The 18,785-nt window shown below is 45.6% G+C and overlaps 1 protein-coding gene across 1 annotated transcript in view; it reads left to right on the top strand.

The window, feature by feature from the left end:
- Nucleotides 1-17,754, top strand: part of STAB2 (stabilin 2) — a gene marked incomplete at its 5' end in the record, with an annotated part of 58,725 nt that extends 40,971 nt beyond the window's left edge. Inside the window, 16 exons of the mRNA XM_009075404.1 lie at nt 1,262-1,318; nt 1,770-1,893; nt 2,951-3,100; nt 4,198-4,302; nt 4,702-4,809; nt 5,531-5,724; nt 6,680-6,821; nt 7,942-8,075; nt 9,167-9,332; nt 9,570-9,676; nt 10,753-10,872; nt 11,637-11,795; nt 13,604-13,711; nt 15,330-15,458; nt 16,937-17,056; nt 17,704-17,754. Coding sequence (XP_009073652.1) covers nt 1,262-1,318; nt 1,770-1,893; nt 2,951-3,100; nt 4,198-4,302; nt 4,702-4,809; nt 5,531-5,724; nt 6,680-6,821; nt 7,942-8,075; nt 9,167-9,332; nt 9,570-9,676; nt 10,753-10,872; nt 11,637-11,795; nt 13,604-13,711; nt 15,330-15,458; nt 16,937-17,056; nt 17,704-17,754 — 1,974 coding nt within the window. The remainder of the gene's footprint in view (nt 1-1,261; nt 1,319-1,769; nt 1,894-2,950; nt 3,101-4,197; nt 4,303-4,701; nt 4,810-5,530; nt 5,725-6,679; nt 6,822-7,941; nt 8,076-9,166; nt 9,333-9,569; nt 9,677-10,752; nt 10,873-11,636; nt 11,796-13,603; nt 13,712-15,329; nt 15,459-16,936; nt 17,057-17,703) is intronic.
- Nucleotides 17,755-18,785: the final 1,031 nt, after the last annotated feature.

The following is an 18,785-nucleotide window of genomic DNA, read 5'->3' as shown; positions in this document are numbered from 1 at the left end:
GAGGGGCCCAGAACTGAGCACAGGATTCAAGGTGTGGCCTCACCAACACCGAGTACAAAGACAGAATCACTTCCCTGGTCCTGCTGACCATGCTGTTCCTGATCCAGGCCAGGATGCCATTGGCCTTCTTGGCCACCTGAGCACACTGCTGGCTCCTGTTCAGCTTTCTGTCTCTCCAAACTCCCAGGTCCCTTTCTGCCTGGCTGCTCTCCAGCCACTCTGTCCCCAGTCTGGAGTGCTGTTTTGGCCAAAGTGCAGGACCTCACTTGGCCTTGTTAAACCTCATCCCATTGGAATCAGCCCATCTCTACAGCCTATCCAGGTCCCTCTGCAGAGCCCTCCTGCCTTCCAGCAGATTGACACTCCCCCCCCAACTTTGTGTCATCCGCAAACTTGCTGAAATCTTTCTCTCATGCTTTTGAATGAGTAGAAGTTCACACTATGGATTTGCATTTACAGAGTTCCCTATTACAAAGAAACAGAATTGCTACCCTGGTGGTACAGAGTATGAAGGACACAAGATAGAGAACTAGTCTGTCTTTGTCTCTGACATTGCTTGCTTTCACAGGAATATCCCTTAACACACCTGAACAGACATCGTTAATGTGGAGGAAGTTTCCTCTGTAAACTTGGATGGGTCCCATAAATCAAAGCCATTTTTAAATGGTTTCAAGACCAAATTTACTTCAGTTCAATTTGGATGTATGAAAAAAATTAGCTAGAAGTGAAAAATAATCCATGTAGTCAGTCTTAGGAAATGCTTATTGGAATATATATTCCAGTTATAAAACCAACAGTTGTACCATCTGCTCAAGTTACTTTTTCTTTCCTGGTTTTATTAAACGAAATTAAACAGATATAATTTCCTCAGATCTGGTCAGCACTTTCTGAGAAGTAAACACTTATCTTTCCTCCAAATTAGACATCCAGACCTGATGCATTCCATGCCAAAACTTGTTGGAAGAATATTCACCACCTCTTCTCTGCTTCTTTAAATCCAGAGCAAAATGTTTCTTCTTCCAGAACTTATATTCTGGTATCAAAATGGTTTTCTTATATTTTGAGGCACTAAATTATTGCAACATTTTTGCTGTCATTCTCCTCCCTTGTTTCTCCAGAGCTTTTCAAATCTTTCTCTAGTAAACCTTACCTCTGCTCGTATTTGCTGTTCTCATAAAACAGACATTTTGCCCATGTCAAATAGCCTTTTGTAGCCTATATTTTAATATACTTTCTTTTTCTTTTCCATTTTGTACCACAGGGGCTTTGTGTTAGCTGTTTGAGTACCTCCAAATGCCCTCCAGGGACAAAACCAAAGGTAATACATTCAAATCTTTCACCTAAGCAGTCTAACCTGCTCTTCTCTGCACTTCACACAAGCAAACTAGTAAAAGTTTCTTGGAATAAGTATGAAGAGAAACCTTGGCACTGTTAAGTGATGCCATAAATCCTCAAGTACAAAGCTGTCCCTGGGCAAACACCCAGGTGCTGGTGGTGGGGGATGATTATTGGTCTTGCACAGCATCCACTGTAGCAAGTGCTTTGATAGACTTCAAAGCAGCAACTCCACTCTCCTTAATGGTGCTTAGAATCTCAGGGATCAAAGAGATGGGGAAGGTCTTGCACCCACACTCTTCACACATCACATTTTGATTCAATGTACACCAGAATCTGTGATTTAAAGAGTCAAAAAATCCAAGCCTACACAGCATTCATCTTCCTGTGTTTTCCCCCACTCTCCTCTCTGTGCTGGCACATGTGATCCCCAGGAAGGAATCCATGGGTGCACCTATGAGTCCTACGGGCTGAGGAGGGATGGTTGCCGTAGGAACTGCTCCATGGTCATCCACACAGCCAAGTGCTGCAAAGGCTACTTCGGGCCAGACTGCCAAGGTAGGATTCCCTCCCACACTGCTGGTCTGTGGCCTCCCCCAGTACAGCTGTGCAGTGCCCACCAGGCTGAACTGGGAGAACTGGGATAAGGGGCATGAGGAGGGACCAGCTGCAAGATAGGGCAACTTGGTTGCAAGAGCTGAAGATCAAGGAAAATGTTTGCTTTTCCACTCCAAATCTCTTCTACACATTTGCAGCAAGTTCTAAACTCCATGGTAGCAGCAAAGAGAATGCTGTAGAGAGTTGAGCTTGTCCTGCCCTAAACAACCCTAATGAGTCAAAATTGGTCACCAGCTGAGAGTCCTTTAAACACAGACAGACATCAGGTTCACCACAGGGACACGATAAGCACAGACCTGAGACACAGTACATGATTGCTCAGCCACTTGCAAGTTCACACACCAGCAAAGTAAGCTCAGAAAAAGTAGTTCTGAAGAGGTGTGAGACAGTTTGGGAGGCTTTATCTCTGCTGGGTTTTAGCAGACACTAACAAACGGCTTGTTCACCTGTCAGCCCTTGTAAGGGAACAGTACTGAGGCACATAGGGTCAGGACCCAGGTCAGGATCCAGATCAGGATCTCTACTGGCAGACAGGTCCACTGACACATAGCCCTGCCAGCTTGCTCTGTCCCAGTTTCACAGAAAAACACATGCAAATCCCAGCTCAGCCTGAGCCTCCTTTTGGGCTCACCAGGACTGTATGTAGGCACTAAGAGATGCACAAGCAAAGGCTCAATTTGGGCAGAGTCTGGGCAGTGCCACTCATAGAGGTGTCTGAATGAGCAAGCAGACAGGTAACAGCAACCACAACTCAGGGCTGGAAGGGTCTGCAACACCTTTCTGACAGGAGCTGTAAAAGTGTGTCAAGGAATTTAGATCACATGGCTTTGCAGTAGTCACAAGTGTCACAGACACTTTAACACGCCTCAGCAGAGGTGCATTTAGAGGCACTTCCCTGTTCAGTGGTTTTTACAGAACAGTAAATAAGCAACACTGACAATGAATAAACATGCACTTGAGCTAAAGAGCCTTTTAATCTTGTTTTTAAACCTTTCAGCTTGCCCAGGGGGCTCAGAGACTCCATGCAATAACCACGGCTCCTGTGACGAGGGATACACCGGGACAGGAGAGTGCCAGTGCCACAGTGGCTTCAATGGGACTGCGTGTGAGCTGTGTTTGCCAGGCAGATATGGCTTCAGCTGCCGTCGTACGTTTGAGCTTCCTTTCCATATTGATGCCCATGTCAAGACTAAACTATTTTGGCAGCCATGAGTTTGAGTAAGCCAAGAGATGCTTCCCACGTGCACCAAAATTTTTCTGTGTGCCTCCTCACATGGAGGGATGGCACAAGGTCCCAGAAGGGAGGAGGAGAAGGTATGGGAGGAGGCACAAGCTGCTGCAGCTGTCTCTGCACAACACCTCCTACTCTTAGAGGCAGAACTTCCAGCAACAAGTGTTTTTAACTACAGCACAAACTTCTCCCCTATCCCTCTAAAGCTTAAGACTGCATTTTAGCAATGTGGTTCCTCAAGGATTGCAGGAGGCCAAGGCCATGCACTAATTCTGCAGAGAAGAAAGAGGACATTGAGAGGAAGGCAGTGTGTGAAGAGAGACAACCAAGCAACTGCTCACATAATCCCCTTCCCTGTGGTATTAAATGTAAACTAGGTGGAATCAGGATCAATATCACCCTCTAAACTTAAAGGTTTTCCTGACATAAAGCCTTCAGATAAACTCCAAACATTAACCCTTCCCTCCTAACCCTCTGCACACGTACTGGTCCTGAGGCACATAAGATGGAGGGTTATAGGCTAGATATTCTTGGGGTGTAGGCAAGACAACAGACTTGGACACCAATGTTCAGGATTATATATACCTGCAATTTATCCATTTTATAGCATACCATAATATAAACAGTGCAGATCAACACTCGTTTTCAGAGGCACATTGCACTAATGCCAGTTATCAATAATAGGACCACAGGATAATTCAGATTGGAAGGGGTTTCAGACGGTCTCTAGCCCAACAGCCTTCTCAGAGCAGGGTCAGTCCTGAGCTCATGTTGTTCAGAATTTATCCTGTTGGGATTTGCAAAAAACCTCCAAGGAGATTGCTCAGCCACTCTAGAAAGTCTGGTCCTCTGCTTGACTGGCCTCATGGTGAAAAAACCTGGTTAGACTCATCAAAATTATTGCTGGATAATACTGTATCTAAACTGACAGTCTGGGTGATTTTTCTCTTAAGAAAAATTTCCCCTTTCCCAACAGCAGCTTTGCAGGTGTTGTCTCTGTGTTTCTTTTCCAGCCTGCGAATGCAAGAACAACGGGCAGTGTGATGAAGGACATTCAGGGACGGGACGATGTTTCTGTGAAACAGGATGGACTGGCAGGCTGTGTGAAACCAAGCTAGGTCTCTGCCTCCTCTCGCCAGATACTGTCCCATGGAGCTACTTGTTGAAAGCACTTACAATTCAGCAAAGGGTTTCCACAGATAAGAGAGAGAAAGGGTTAAAACATGTCAGGAGCCATCAAAGAGCTCTAAGGGACTCATCTCTGCACTGAGAACAAGTCCATTCACCCCACTGTCTCCTCATTTGTGATGTGGGAATAGGAGTTTCTCCCTCCCCTGTGAATAGGCTTTGGGTTGCATGAAGGTCTCACCCGACAGCTAAGCAGTCCAAAAAAAAAAATATACTCTTACAGGTTTTCCAGTTAGCAAGACTGGTATGCGAGCTTCTCCTTCTGCAGGAAACAAGGGCATTGCAATACAAAGAGCTCTCTCATTCCAGCAGTTCTGCCTTCCCTGCAGCTCTGCCGCCAGTGTGTTCCCCAAGCTGCTCTGCCCACGCTGTGTGCACAGAGAACAGCACGTGCCAGTGCAAGCCATTGTACAACGGGGATGGGATCACGTGCACAGGTGAGCTCCCTTTCCCACTCACAGCAACAAAGAAGGTTTTTCCCTCTTGCTCATGCGCAAGCAGTTACTGTCCAGTATCAAATGTTGCCTAGCAAACCTAAAAACTTCCACAGTGCAGCATGTGAAGCAAATTTAGGATATGTAGAGAATAGATTTCCAAAATCAGGAGATTGACTTCTCCAGGCTTTAACCAGCAGGAGTATGAGCAAGAAGTGCACTTCAATCAGGGTTTTAAAGCAGGGTTTCCCTTACAGGACTTATGTCTGGACTTAATGATCTCAAAGGTCTTTTCCAAACTAAATGAATCTATGATTTTCTTTGATGACTTTAGGCAAGACAGTTCCCCACTAGCGTTGCTGCAGAAACAGTTGTTCTTTCTCAGCCAGGTGTCTTGCATCTTCCAAAGTCAACCTGGGCAGAAGCCTGCAGGGTGATGCCATGTCTCCTTTAGGGTTGGACTCGATGATCTTTGAGGTCTTTTCCAATCCAATTGATTCTATGATTCTAATCAAGAACATCCTGACAAGGTCTTCAGAATACTAAAGCATAGCCTTCACAGAGATCCAGTAATGCCTCAGGAAATGGAAACAGCTTTTTTTTCCCCAAACACGTATTCTAGAATTCTTAGTGCACCTTGAAAGAACTGGAGATGGTTTGTCTTTATGAAGCACATCCTCTTTAAAAGCAGGCCTTACTCACCTGTTTTCTTTTCCCCACACAGCTGCAGATCTTTGCAAACAAAACAACGGTGGGTGCCACAAGGCAGCGGAGTGCACACAGCTGGGGGTGAAAGTCCTCTGCAGCTGCCAGAAAGGATACAAGGGAGATGGGTTTACATGCCTTCCAAGAAATCCTTGTGCTGATGGGTTCAATGGAGGCTGCCACGAGCATGCCATTTGCACTGTCATAGGACCTGTAAGTTGAATGATTTCAGTTCCCAGCAGAGAAGTCTGAGGTGTTTCTCCCTCGTGCCAGCAGGAGTCATTCCCCTGGCTGGATCACACTCTGTACCTCTCTAAATCCCTGTTTTCCAAAACAACCTTTACTTAGCTCTATCTACTTTCCACATCAGTTTGGTCTCCTTTCAGCTGAAGGGTGAGAAACAGTTTGGCAGCTTTGTTCTGGGGAATTGGGTAGTGCAGCAGATGGGATAAATTTGCAGACATAATGTTTCTGTCCCCTTCTTAGCTCTTCCCAGCTAGATGCCCTTATTTGCAATGGGAGTTTGTTGGAGCAAAACTAAATACATTTTGGAAGGTAAACACAGGGACAGCTGGGATAATAGTGTCACTTGGTCGGTGTGACTCAGCTTAAAAGCTCTGCAGCCACATGATACAAATTTCATGGCCTGCATGGTCAATGTGGTTAAGGAAAACTTGTGCCAATGACTTGATCTAGCATTTGTCCTAGTGCTTTTGGGATCACCAGTCCATTCCATTTTGCTGTCTTGCCTGATGTGCCTTCCAGAAGTGATCTAGAAAAGCCTGTCTGGGCTGTAACCACCAAAATCCCTGGGTGATACCAGTTCCTGTTTGGTTTATAGGGCTCCTTGGACTGTTAAATTTCTTTCATGCTTCCATGCCCAGTCATTTAAATAGAATTTTGATACGTTTTCCATCCATTTTTAGTAAATTATATGTCATATAACTCTCCAGTCGTTAGCTTTGTGGACAAAATTATGCTTTGATGTTAATTCAGCAAAGCACCCAAGTATGTGTATGAATGTTTCACTTAGTTGTAGCAACTTTCCTGGGTCCATCGCCACTTGTCTCAAGTGAATTTTTACCATCAGTTTAGAATGTGGCTTGAAATACCAGTTTTATGTCAGCTAAGTGCTTGGTTTTGCCTCTTTCATCCTCTCCCTGACCAGGATAAACGCAAGTGTGAATGTAAAAAGAACTACATTGGTGATGGGCTGAACTGCTCTGTGATGCAGCTTCCCCTTGATCGCTGCTTGCAAGACAACGGACAGTGCCACCCAGATGCTGACTGTGCTGACCTCCACTTCCAAGGTGAGGATGGCAGTCCATGCACACCATCATCCCTGTGCCACTGCACTGAGGCCAGTGGATCTGTAAGCTCACTCAGCCTTCTACCTATGATCCCTTGGAACAATAAAATTGCAGTTTGAACGTGTGCTTACATACCTTGAAACACCAGATTTATAAGGCAACAGTGGAGGGCATTCCAGGTAGGAACGTTACTCCTAAAGGATCAACCAGTTCTAAGGACATTTTGTAACACTCATGGCTATTTCATAGAATCATAGAATTCAAGGGTTGGAATGGACCTTACAGATCAGCTAGTACCAAACCCCTGCCCTGGGCAGGGACACCTCCTCACTAGATCAGGTTGCTCAAGGCTTCATCCAGTCTGGCCTTGAACACCAACAGAGTCAGGGCAGTCACCACATCCCTAGGCAACCTGTGCCAGTGTCTCACCACCCTTAGAGTAAAAACCTTTTTTCTCACATCCAACCTAGACTTTCCATCCTTCAGTTTGAACCCATTACCCCTTGTCCTGTCATCACAGTTCCTAACACAGAGTCCCTCTCCAGCTCTTTGTAGGCCCTTCAAATATTGAAAAGTTGCTCTGAGCTCTCCACACGGTCTTCCACAGGCTGAACAGCCCAAACTTCCTCAGCCTGTCCTCTTAGGGGAGGTGCTCCAGTCCTCTGATCAACTTTGTGGCCTCCTCTGGACTTGCTCCAACAGTTCCATGTCCTTCTTATGTTGAGGACACCAGAACTGCACGCAGTGTTCCAGGTGGAGTCTCAGAAGAGCAAAGTAGAGGGGATGAATCACCTCTTTTGACCTGCTGCCCACACTCCTTTGGATGCAGCCCAGGATTCCATTGGCTTTCTGGGCTGAGCTCACACTGCTGCTCATGGGGAGCTTCTCATCCACTGTCACTCCCAAGTCTTTCTCCCCACTGCTGGTTTCAATTACTTCCCCAACCAACCTGTAGCTGTGCCTGGGATTGTCACGGCCCAGACCTTGCACTTCATTTTGTTAAACTTCGTGAGGTTTGCATTGGCCCACCTCTCAAGCCTGTCAGGGTCTTGTATGGCACAGCTCACTGCATCCAAACACAGACATCCCTTCAAGAAGAGCTGCTTCTCTCTCTTTGCAGATACCACAGTTGGCGTTTTCCACTTGAGATCCCCACAAGGACAGTACAAAATGACTTATGAGAAGGCAAAGGAGGCCTGTGCCAATGAGTCAGCCACCATTGCTACCTACAACCAGCTGCTGTACGCACAGAAGGTGAGGTAGACTCTCTGCAGGAGGAGATCCCCAGAGTGGGCTTAGGCACAGCATAAATGCAGACAGAGAAGCAAGGGAGCTGCTCTGTGCTTCATTTTCACTCCTTTCCTCCCCCATGCCCCAGGGGATGTTTGGCTGGGAGCAGTTTTCAGACTCTTTATTGGTTTCATGCCTGCTCATACAGCCCAAAAACCACTTGCCAAGTTCTTGTTTCCAGTGACATTGGAGTGAGTGATGGAGTCAGACTTTCAGAGTATTTTCATAGGGGATTTACTTATTAGCACCTCTTAAAGAAATGCACATGTCAGAATTATGTTTAGATTCATTTATTTCTTTCAAGTAAGTCTCCAGAAACCTTTTCCCCAAATACTGTTAGCAACCCATTTCCATATCCTTTTCCTTGAGTGTGTTACAGACAACACATGGCTGATGCCAGTGGGGTGAGAATCACGTCCTGGTCGTGTAAAACTTGTGCTAGAGGAGTGGGTCAGACTGACTGACTCTTTCTGGCTTCTTGCCACCTGTGGATGAAAGAAAACACTCACCATTTAGAGACACCTTTAGCAAGGTGTGAGGCTGGACCACAGCCAGCACACAGAACTCTTGATGCTGCCCAAGGAGCTCCTGATTGCAGCCAGAGCTGCAGGTTCCCTGTGCCCCTTGAAGCAGCAAAATCAGCAATGGGGTTGGCTCCAGCCCTCCTGGTGACTCACCTTCTGTGTTGAGCTGGTTTGTCAGCCTTTCCCACACTGCCAAAAGGTGACCTGGCACACAATGGAATTGCACATCACTTTTAGCTTCCACGCTCACCTGCGGTATTCGCCCAGCTTTGTGCTCAGGGAAGCTTTTCCAGGCAAGGCTCTATTGGTGTGTACAGGGAGACGGTGACTTTCAGAAGGGTCCCAGTCTGAGCTCAGCACTGGACAGGCTGCAGGACAGATGGGTGGACAGAGGCTCCTCAGACTCACAGAGAGAGTCCTGGCAGGGCAGGTGCTGCCTGAGCTCCATGGGGGGGGATTGCTCATTTCACTCATTGCCCTGTCCCCACCACTTCCCCTGGTTTTATTCCCTTATGGCTGTGTTGACCACAGGCAAGGTACCACCTGTGTGCTGCTGGCTGGCTAGATGGAGAAAGAGTGGGCTACCCAACCGGCTTCTCCTCCCCAAACTGTGGCTCTGGATACGTCGGCATTGTGGACTATGGGAGAAGAGTCAATCTGAGTGAAACCTGGGATGTTTTCTGCTACAGAGAAAAAGGTAAGAGGGTCCCTCTGCAGGGTAGGAGCAGCAGAGAAAGAAAGGGGAGCAGCAGCCTGGATTTTGGTTCCTTTAGTTATGGGCTGCTAGGTAACACTGCAAGAGACTGCCTCTTTTTAACTTTAAAAAAAACCCACTAATCTATTTCCTGCAAGTTGATTTCCAGGCACAGAGCAGCCTAAAGCCTTCTCAGGAAGAGCATTTACCCATACAGCTATCCGTGTTTGTACCTTTCAGAGGTGAACTGCACCTGCAAGCCAGGCTACGTGGGGGATGGCTTCTCCTGCAGTGGGAACTTGCTGCAAGTGCTGATGTCCTTCCCAACACTGACAAACTTCTTGTCGGTATGGCTCGTGACTGGTTCTCTGCTCAGCTGGGGACACAGAGTCAAGCAGGCTCTGTGGGTTGGACCTCAGTGTTTGTTTTACCAGCACAGCAAACACAGCTAACCACAACACATGGGTGAAACAAGGCAAAGTGGGATAATCTGCACCATCAAAATCAGAACTTGCTTACTGGTTTTTTTCATTACTTGCTCCAAAGAGGTTTCAGGTTTCTAAAATTCATTTGGAATTAAAATGCTGGTGCAGCTTTAGCTTAAAGGAGATTCTTTGCACAGATAGTCCTGCTTTTCAAGCATCATGGGTAGCTTTGGTGCTTTATTGAATTGTTACTGGGGAAAGGCAAAACACTAAAGTGGTCCTTTCCTTGCTGCTACTTGGAAAGGCATTACATGTATAAACAGCCTCAGAGGCAACAAGGGCCCAAATGAAGTCCAGAGGAGGCCATGAGGTTCATAAGAGGACTGGAGCATCTCCCCTGATGCTGAGGCTGAGGAAGTTGAGGCTGCTCAGCCTGGAGAAAAGAAGGTTATGTGGAGACCTCAGAGCACCTTCCAGGAGCTGAAGGAGCTTCAGGGAACCTGAAGAGGAAATCTGTGTTAGGAGCTGCAGTGACAGGACAAAGGCCAATGGGGACAAATTGAAAGAGGGAAATTTAGGTTAGATATTAGGAAGACGTTTTTCCCTGTGAGAGTGGTGAGACACTGGCACAGGTTGCCCAGGGATGCTGTGGCTGCCCCAACCCTGGCATTGTTCAAAGCCAAGCTGGATGAAGCCTTGAGCAACCTGCTCTGGTGGGAGGTGTCCCTGCTCAGGGCAGGGGGTTGGGACTAGATGATCTGTAAGGTCCATTCCAATCCCTAAAATTCTATAAAATCCTTCTATTCACTTTCAGATATGCTCATCATATCAGCAGCTAAAGCTGCAGTTTGAATAAAAACTCCTTTGCAATGTCACTGCACTTCATGGCTAATAACAAGAAGTTCTTTTGTCATTATTTATGTGGTCTCATCTCTTCTGCTCCCCACACAGGAGCATAAAATTGCTTTTTAGTAAAGCTGGATTTCATTTCTGCATAGGACATCATGGCTTACTCCAACAGCTCCAGGAGGGGAAGGGAGTTCCTGCGGTACCTCACAGACCTCTCAGCACGTGGCACTCTCTTTGCTCCGAACGACAGCGGGTTCAAGGAGAATGAGGTCAGGGGTAGTTTGAGGTTTTTTCCTTCCTAGTTTTATAAACACTTTTTACGCAGCCATTATGGGGTTCTGCAGCCCAGTGAAATTTAAGTTTTAAAAAACCCAATCTTAGATAGCAAGACTGCTGTGCAACCCCAGAGTGTAAACTCTGCTCCTGAAAGAAACAAGGGCAATGTTTCCATTTCCCACCCTTGGTTAGGAGTGCAAGGTTGTCGAGTGTTCAAGTCACTACAGAGACTTTTCCATCAGGGATTTTAGTTACCCAGTTATGAAGGAGTCTGCCTGAGATGAAGTCTGTTCTTGCTTATTAACATCAAGCACAGCTCTTTGAAGAAAACAGTGTATAGCTTTGGAATTTCCTACAACTACATTAAAGGCATCTGTTCCTAACTTCATTTCTATTCTTATCCCTTTTTTTTCTTTCATTCCTTCCTTCCTTCAATCAAACATTGCTTCAAACAATTCAATGAGTTTGTGCACTGGGTTACATCTTCAAGCTGTTTGGAATATTTCTGAGACTCATCAGGCCATCATTCAACAGAATAAAATGCTTTGTCCCAGTGGAATTAAGGGACTGCCTGCTGTATGCAGCTATCAGAGGCCAGCAGGGACAGAAGGTCCCACTGCTCACATCCAGGTTTCCCAAGAGCCTCTAGTGCTGCTGCACTTGCTGCAGCATTACTAGAAGAGAGGGAAAAAGGTCACAGGCGGTTAGAGAATTAATGAGATCCATTAACACTCTTGTATTTTGCTGTAATTTGCAGACACTTTCTGGGAGAGACATTGAGTACCATTTATCTAATGCCAATATAATGTTTTATGAGGACTTGTCCAATGGAACCACTCTTGTAACTCATCTAGGGGAAAAACTCCTCATTACAAACACCAGGGTCCAGAAACATCAACTTCCCACAGCTGAACAGGTAACTTCGCAAGAAATTTCCCACCTTCGTACTTTTTCCACCTCTTATGCTATCCCCTGTCAGAGGTGACACACTGAACTGGAGAGCAGTTTGATAGTGGGTTTAAAATACAAAAATTTATATGCTCTTTTGGAAATGGAAAGTGGTTTTTGACACTTGATGGGAATGCACACCCGACTTCTCATTTGTTGTTGAGGAAATATTCACTGCCCAAGTGTTCCAAATTACCTCTGTGACAGCAGCCTCTGAGATCAGGGCTGGAACTCTGCTGTGGGTGATGCTGTGTAGTTAAATATATAAATAAGAACACCTGCCTCTGTGGGCTTGCAGCTAAAACATGCGCTAGAGAATGGTGTTGGACCCAAGGGAAGTTGAGTGCCAAACATACCAACCTTGGGGAGGAAAGGGGATTTTCATGGGCAGCAACAAGGAGGAACTAGGTACTGCAGGAAGAGGTGCACAAGTGATTGCCTTTGCCACTTCCTCTTCTTTCAGAAACCCGTTTGGCATAAGAATTACCACTGATATGTTTAAAGCCACCTTATACTGCAAACCCAGTAATCACATTAAGAAAGTGTATCCTTCAGAAAGATCAGGTGCACCAGTGCAAGGCTTACCTGTATCACTCATTAGCATGCTAGGAGCTCTTTTGCATCACTTTGCTTTGTTGAGTTAGAAGACATTTTCCTTGGAAAAAAAAAAACAAAAAAAAACACCTCCTTGCTTCAAAAGCTGCCAAGAAGAGGCTCTGAGCCAAATAACACACATCTTGTTTCTGCCCTTCACAGCTGGTTAGACATTTGTTGATGATCCTCGTCCCTGGAGAACCTGGGCAAGTCCTCAGTTCATCCAGCTGCAGTAAAGCTCAGCAGGGTACCAGGGTGGAACAGAGGGTGGGATCCTCTCTCCACACATGCTCCCACCCTGTCTAAGCACACACCTGTCCCAGCACACCCAGTTGGAGCCCCCAAGCTTTTCCCAGGACTCTGGCAGGGCAGCACAGGGTGAGGGAGAAGTAAGAGAACTCAAGGTGACTCCCACATTGCTCTTCACTGCCACTACACCAAGCCCCTTGCTCCTTGGCCACAGCAAGTGGCTATATACTCCAGCAGCAGCAAACCTCCTCAAGCCAGTGGCAAGAGCAGGCAGCAGCTCCTGGTTCTGCTCACCAAGGAGAAACCACTTTGCTAGAATGCAGTTGAAAGCAGAGTTTGCAGTAGTGCAGATGCCCATGAACCTACTATCCCAAAACACAAACATGCGCTGGGGAGACTCAGGACCAGCCTGAAGCAGTCAAAGACTCCCCATTATCAGCAGAGTTTAGAGATGTGTGAGGTGGCAGTGACTGATCCTATCCTCTGTCCTTTCCTGTAAGCTGCCACATAGTCCCATCAAATAAATTTTGGGCAGTGACTGCTCATCAGTGCTGACCCAGCTAACTGTCCCAGTGGCACCCTGAGCACAGAAAGCAGATGCCTGGCACCCAGGAGTCACAGCACTCCTAGGTATGACTTGGCAATTCCATAAACATTACAAAAATCTTGACTGAAAAAGAAAAAAGAAAGCAAAAACAACGGCCAGAGCAATGCCTGAAGGCAACATGCAAGTGATGGTGATGGCTATGTCATGCACCAGGAGAACCACAACCAGCCTGGGACCATCCCAGGCTGATGCCCAAGGAGGCAGCAGTGTAAGTCCCCATGTGTTTTCCTCTGTGTAACTGAGGTGGGGAAATAGTCTCACTGTTGATTTCAGTCCCAAAGGGAGCAGGTTCAAAGCTCAGCTCTCATTCTTCTCTTTCCTGCCAGAGCGAGATCCGGTATGTGGACAGAAGTGCTATTGTTGAATGGGATATAATTGCTTCCAACGGGATAATCCACATCATTTCAGAGCCTTTAAAGGCTCCACCAGCACCTGTAAGTACACAGTGACTTATTTTTTTGGGATGGTGGAAGGTGGCTATGGCTTATATCATGCTAAACCCATTGATGACACCTATATATTCCCAGTTTCCCTGCCATACATGCAGTTTCTGGCCTATAAGGTTACTTTCAAAGTGAATTAGAAGTTGAAAACAAGGTGCCAGTGAAGCATATTCCAAATGGAGCCCATGTGTGTAATAAAGCTTCATTCCAAGAAGATCATTCAAGCTTCTGAGGAACATTGTTTACCCTTGCCTTAGTGTTCATTCCTATCCAAAGCAACAAGGGGGTGTGGAAAATAGGTAATTTTTGCCTGCATGAATTCCTGTAGAGGTCCCAGTTATACAGCACCTCCTTGGGCCACAAGGTTAATCCCATTGATACCCTATTTCTCCCCTTCATTTTGCTTTAAGAAACACTTTCTCCTTTACAAACCACCTAGGAGCACAGTAACACCTGCACCTGTTCTCAAGAACTTCTTGCAGCCTACAATCCTCAGGAGTAGGAAATGACACACTTGGATAAAATCATAAATAACTGCCTGAAAATGGTTCAAAATAAGAGGCAATTTCTGTCATTCCTACAGCAGCATATTACAGTCCTTGTAATACCTTTCACATCCTGGAGGACAACTATGTCTTCTAATATTTATCTGTTCAGCTGCACCACATAAATGACTTTGTTTTCTAGAAATATAAGTGAAGAGAGCTTATCTATTAAGACAACAATGTGATTACTTTTCTCAGGGTAAGTTTAGGAATTTTTTTCCTAGGCAGGAGGTGCTAAGGCATCATGTGGAAAAGCAATAACAAACTACCCATTTCTAGACCATCCTTACCCCCTGGGATGTCAGCAAAGAGCACAGTGCTCTGGGGAGACTTCAGCCCTGAGTGGCTGCAGGCCTGGGGATCACTAAAGTTTATCATGGCCCCAAACTCTCACTCACCTTCCTGACACCCCATGTCAGGCCACAGAACTGCAGAAGACAAACCAAAGTCAGAGTCTAGAAGTATTTCTCCCCTTTAGATTAAAGCTAGTTCATGTGTGAATTTTCATTCCTACATATTTATAGAAGTCATATGGTCTCATGGATTGGTATTTTACTTGGTTGACTGAAGAATGATTACAGGATAAAGGCATTGCATGTGTTGGGGCAAAAAGACCTACAGAAAGCATATCTTGGGCTACTGGCAGACCTGAGCTCAGCCCCACAACCCTCTCACAGCCTACAGTCTCTCTGACCTGGGATGGGATGGTTCTAGGTCTCACATGCAGTTTGATTTGAGCCTTGATAAGCAGGGCTCTAAGGATGGCATGGCTGGCAATAACCAACACCTTGCCAGTGCACAAAGCAGTGGAGAATAAGCCTGAACCCCTCCAGAGCCCTTTAGAGTTTGGATGGGTTTACAAATTTGCTCCAGCAAATTTGTTACCCATTTCTCCTCCTCAGGCCAAGGACGTCTCAGCCTCATTGTAGCCCCTGTTGCTACTTTGGAAAACCTGACCAGAAAAGTTCTCTTAGGCATTCTTCAAAGGGACACTGCATGTTCTTGGGTGCTGGAAAGTGCCCAGTGCCCATCTATAGTTCATTCACCCTCTCATTTGCTTCCAGGCTCCTCTCCACACCAGCACTGGGACAGGAATATTCTTTGGCATATGTCTAGTTATTGGAATTGTGGCTCTTATTGGATATTCTTACCTCAGGTTCAGGAAGAGAAACACTGGCTTCCAGCACTTCAAGGTAGGTGGCAGACAGGAACATAAAGCAGCAGGGGCAACACTTCTCCAGACCCACTGCACCTCCCAAACTCACAACCCAGGAACATTCCTGGTCCCTTCCCACTAGAGCTGTTCAGACTAAACCACAGAGAAAGCAAGAAAGATTGACACATTTGTCTTGGGCATGAGCTTACCTTTGCCCTCAGACCTCTCTACCCAGGGTGCCTGATGGGCTCCTGCACATACAGACACTCCCAATACCAAGGACTGGCCAAAAGCTTATCTAACTATGCCACACTAGCACAGAAGTCTTTCTCACCTGAAAGCTCACCCTTGAGGCAGCAGGTAATTGTAACCACTGAAGTGGTTCTCCTCCATGGCATTGCTAATAATTTTGTTGCTCTGGAGGCTGAAAGGTTTGATAGGAAAAAGTCTGGATTCAAAAGACAAACAAATTGAAATTACTTCAGGATCGCAGTCCTGTTTTCCCTTGACTTGCTTGGTTTCTCTTCACTAACTTAGCTAGCACCACATAGCATCACATTGGGAAGGAACCAACCAGCAACAACCAAACTACTCAGAGACAGGGAATGACCAAAATCATGTTAGAAAATACACAAGAACCAATCCAAATGGAAGTCTACCTAGAAGTAAACAAATCCCTTCCTGTTCTAGCCCCTGCATGTAATGTGAATCATCTTCTAGAAACAAAACACAGAATCCAAGAGCCAAGAGAAGTGCTGGAGTGGGTCCAGAGAAGAGTAATGGGTGCAGGGAAGGGACTCGAGCACAAGTGTTATGAGGAGAGGCTGAGGGAGCTGGGATTGTTTAGCCTGGAGAAGAGGAGGCTCAGGGGAGACCTTATGGAGTCAGGTGGGGGTTGGTCTCTTCTCCCAGGCAACCAGCAGGAGGACAAGAGGGCACAGACTCAAGCTCTGCCAGGGGAGATTTAGGTTGGGTATTAGGAAGACATTTTTTAAATTTTTTTACAGAGAGAGTAGTCAGACATTGGAATGTGCTGCCCAGGGAGGTGGTGGATTTACTGTCCCTGGAGGTTTTGAAGATGAGACTAGATGTGGCACTTAATGCCATGGTCTAGTAACCACAGTAGGGTTGGACTTGATGATCTTGGAGGTCTTTTTCAATCCACTTGTGATTGGAAAAGACATAAATCATAACTGGATTTCCAATCCAGTTATGATTTTTACGCTGTTGCCATGACAGAGCTCAGGACCAAGCAAGTACTTTTTACCCCAGGAACGATGTCAGGGCTGCACTTTCTCTCCCATTCTTTAAGAAGAGAAGGGAAAAAAGATACCAGTGTTAAGTGCCCGGAGATAATATAACCCAAAACACAGGTTGTGCCTGTAGATGTTTATTCAGATGATAAAACCAGTTCAGTCTCAGCACTGCACCAGTTGGTAGTGAAGCTTAAATGCTCCACTTAATGCACTGGAAGAAGAGGATGAATTTTAAGTGGGTTTGTGTGTTTTTGCATAGTCAAAAGATGACCATAACACAACATCACTGGACAATTCACAGCCTTCAAATATCACCAACCCCTCGTATGAAAGTTCTTCTGCACTGACTCCACCAGAAGCTACTTATGACCTTTTCTCAGTAAGTGTTCCTTTTGGTTGGAGATTGAGAAACTACTAATATAATGGTAAGAGGGAATGACTTAATGAAAGGAAAATGCCTAGTCTGAAAAAAATTAAGTCAAGAAAACAACATTTAAGTTCCTGACTTTCCTGTCTCACCACTGCTTGAAATTGGGTTGTCTCACAGCAAAACTGAGACTGAGGTCTACAGTTGTGTCCAAGTCCATCTTCAAAGGCAGCTGAATTGAACTGGACTTGAAATGCTGCTGGATGGACAGTGACATGACTATAAACACTTTTAAAACCTTCTAATTGTGTCTCTTCATGTCTTCCCGCTGCAAATACAGCTGAGTGCCATGCTAGCACTAGAAAGAATTTGAAACACAATGGGGAGAGTGCTGGGAACCAAGGGAAGGAGAGATTGAGTAAAGCCAGAGTATCTGAATAGCTTCCATGGTCCAACTGAGCAGCACCTCATAAAAATGCAGAGTCTAAAATCAAAATACACCCTTTTTTTTTTTTTTTTTGCATCCAGTAAAAAGACTTGTTTGGGGAAAAAATGTCCGGGGCCAACTCTGCCATCTGCATGGACAAAGCTGCCAAAAGGTTCCTTTTGCTTCTTAATGCAATGTTCAAGTCTGATTCTCTTTTTGTTACATTTTACAGGATTCAGATGACCAGCAGCTTGTGACGAGTGGTCCTCATGACCAGGATTAAAGACTGAATTTGGCATTAGTCAGTTATTATACACATTTCTATTTACACTTGCTGTGAAAAAAAAACCCAGCTCCCAACATTATGGGGAATAAAATCTTGTTACAGATGAAAAACCCAAAGAGCACAGCTTTTTTTTCAGTGCAACCTTTACAGCTCACAGAGTTACCAACCTCTGGCTGTATCTAAGCAGTACCAACTAGGAGTGCTAAATGCAAAACTGAATCTCAACTCAGCTCCCCAGAAGCAAAGACATACCTCTCTAGGGCAAGTGGATGATGATTTTCCCTATCCTGCTGTTTAACTGCCTTTTTTTATTCTCCTTCACACACTTTGAAATGGCCCCAAACACACAGAGCTGCTAACCCAGCAAATATCCTACATTTCCTTGCACTCCAGGTCTGTGCTTTCATTTTGACTGTTACAACTGCAACAGCCAAGCATAAAACAGAACATGTGTCAAACCTCTATTTTTAGACTGAGGGGACTATTTTTGCTAGTATACTTCCTTGTAAGAGAAGGAAGGAAGCACAGCAGGAAACACAACCATCCTCTCTTCTGCACTTGCCTCCTCTGGCTTTTCTGTCTGGCCTTGAATTTGGCTGTATTTTGTTTCCATCTCACCTCACTGTGCCCAAGGGAAGTAGTAACTGAGGCATTAGAATGGGCTGCCCAGGGAGGTGGTGGATTCACTGTCCCTGGAGGTTTTCAAGATGAGACTGGATGTGGCACTTAGTGCCATGGTCCAGTAACCACAGTAGGGTTGGACTCAATGATCTTTGAGGTGTTTTCCAACCTGCTTGATTCTGATTCTAAATGCAGGCAATATGAGAGCTCTCAGGTAATCAGTCTTGACCTGAACCATGTTTGTGCAATGTGGACAATGAACAGTCCCTTTCCATGCAATGTCTGCACTCAGTTTTTCCATACAATCAAACTTGAGTTTGATTCAATGTCATTTCCTTCCATCAAAATATTCATTCTCATAGTGACACCGTGAAAACACAAAAGGAGCCACAAAACAGCAAGAAAAG

This window comes from Acanthisitta chloris, unplaced genomic scaffold (assembly GCF_000695815.1).
Source record: "Acanthisitta chloris isolate BGI_N310 unplaced genomic scaffold, ASM69581v1 scaffold16245, whole genome shotgun sequence".
NCBI lineage: Eukaryota > Metazoa > Chordata > Aves > Passeriformes > Acanthisittidae > Acanthisitta > Acanthisitta chloris.
This window is presented reverse-complemented; position numbering and strand designations above follow the sequence as displayed.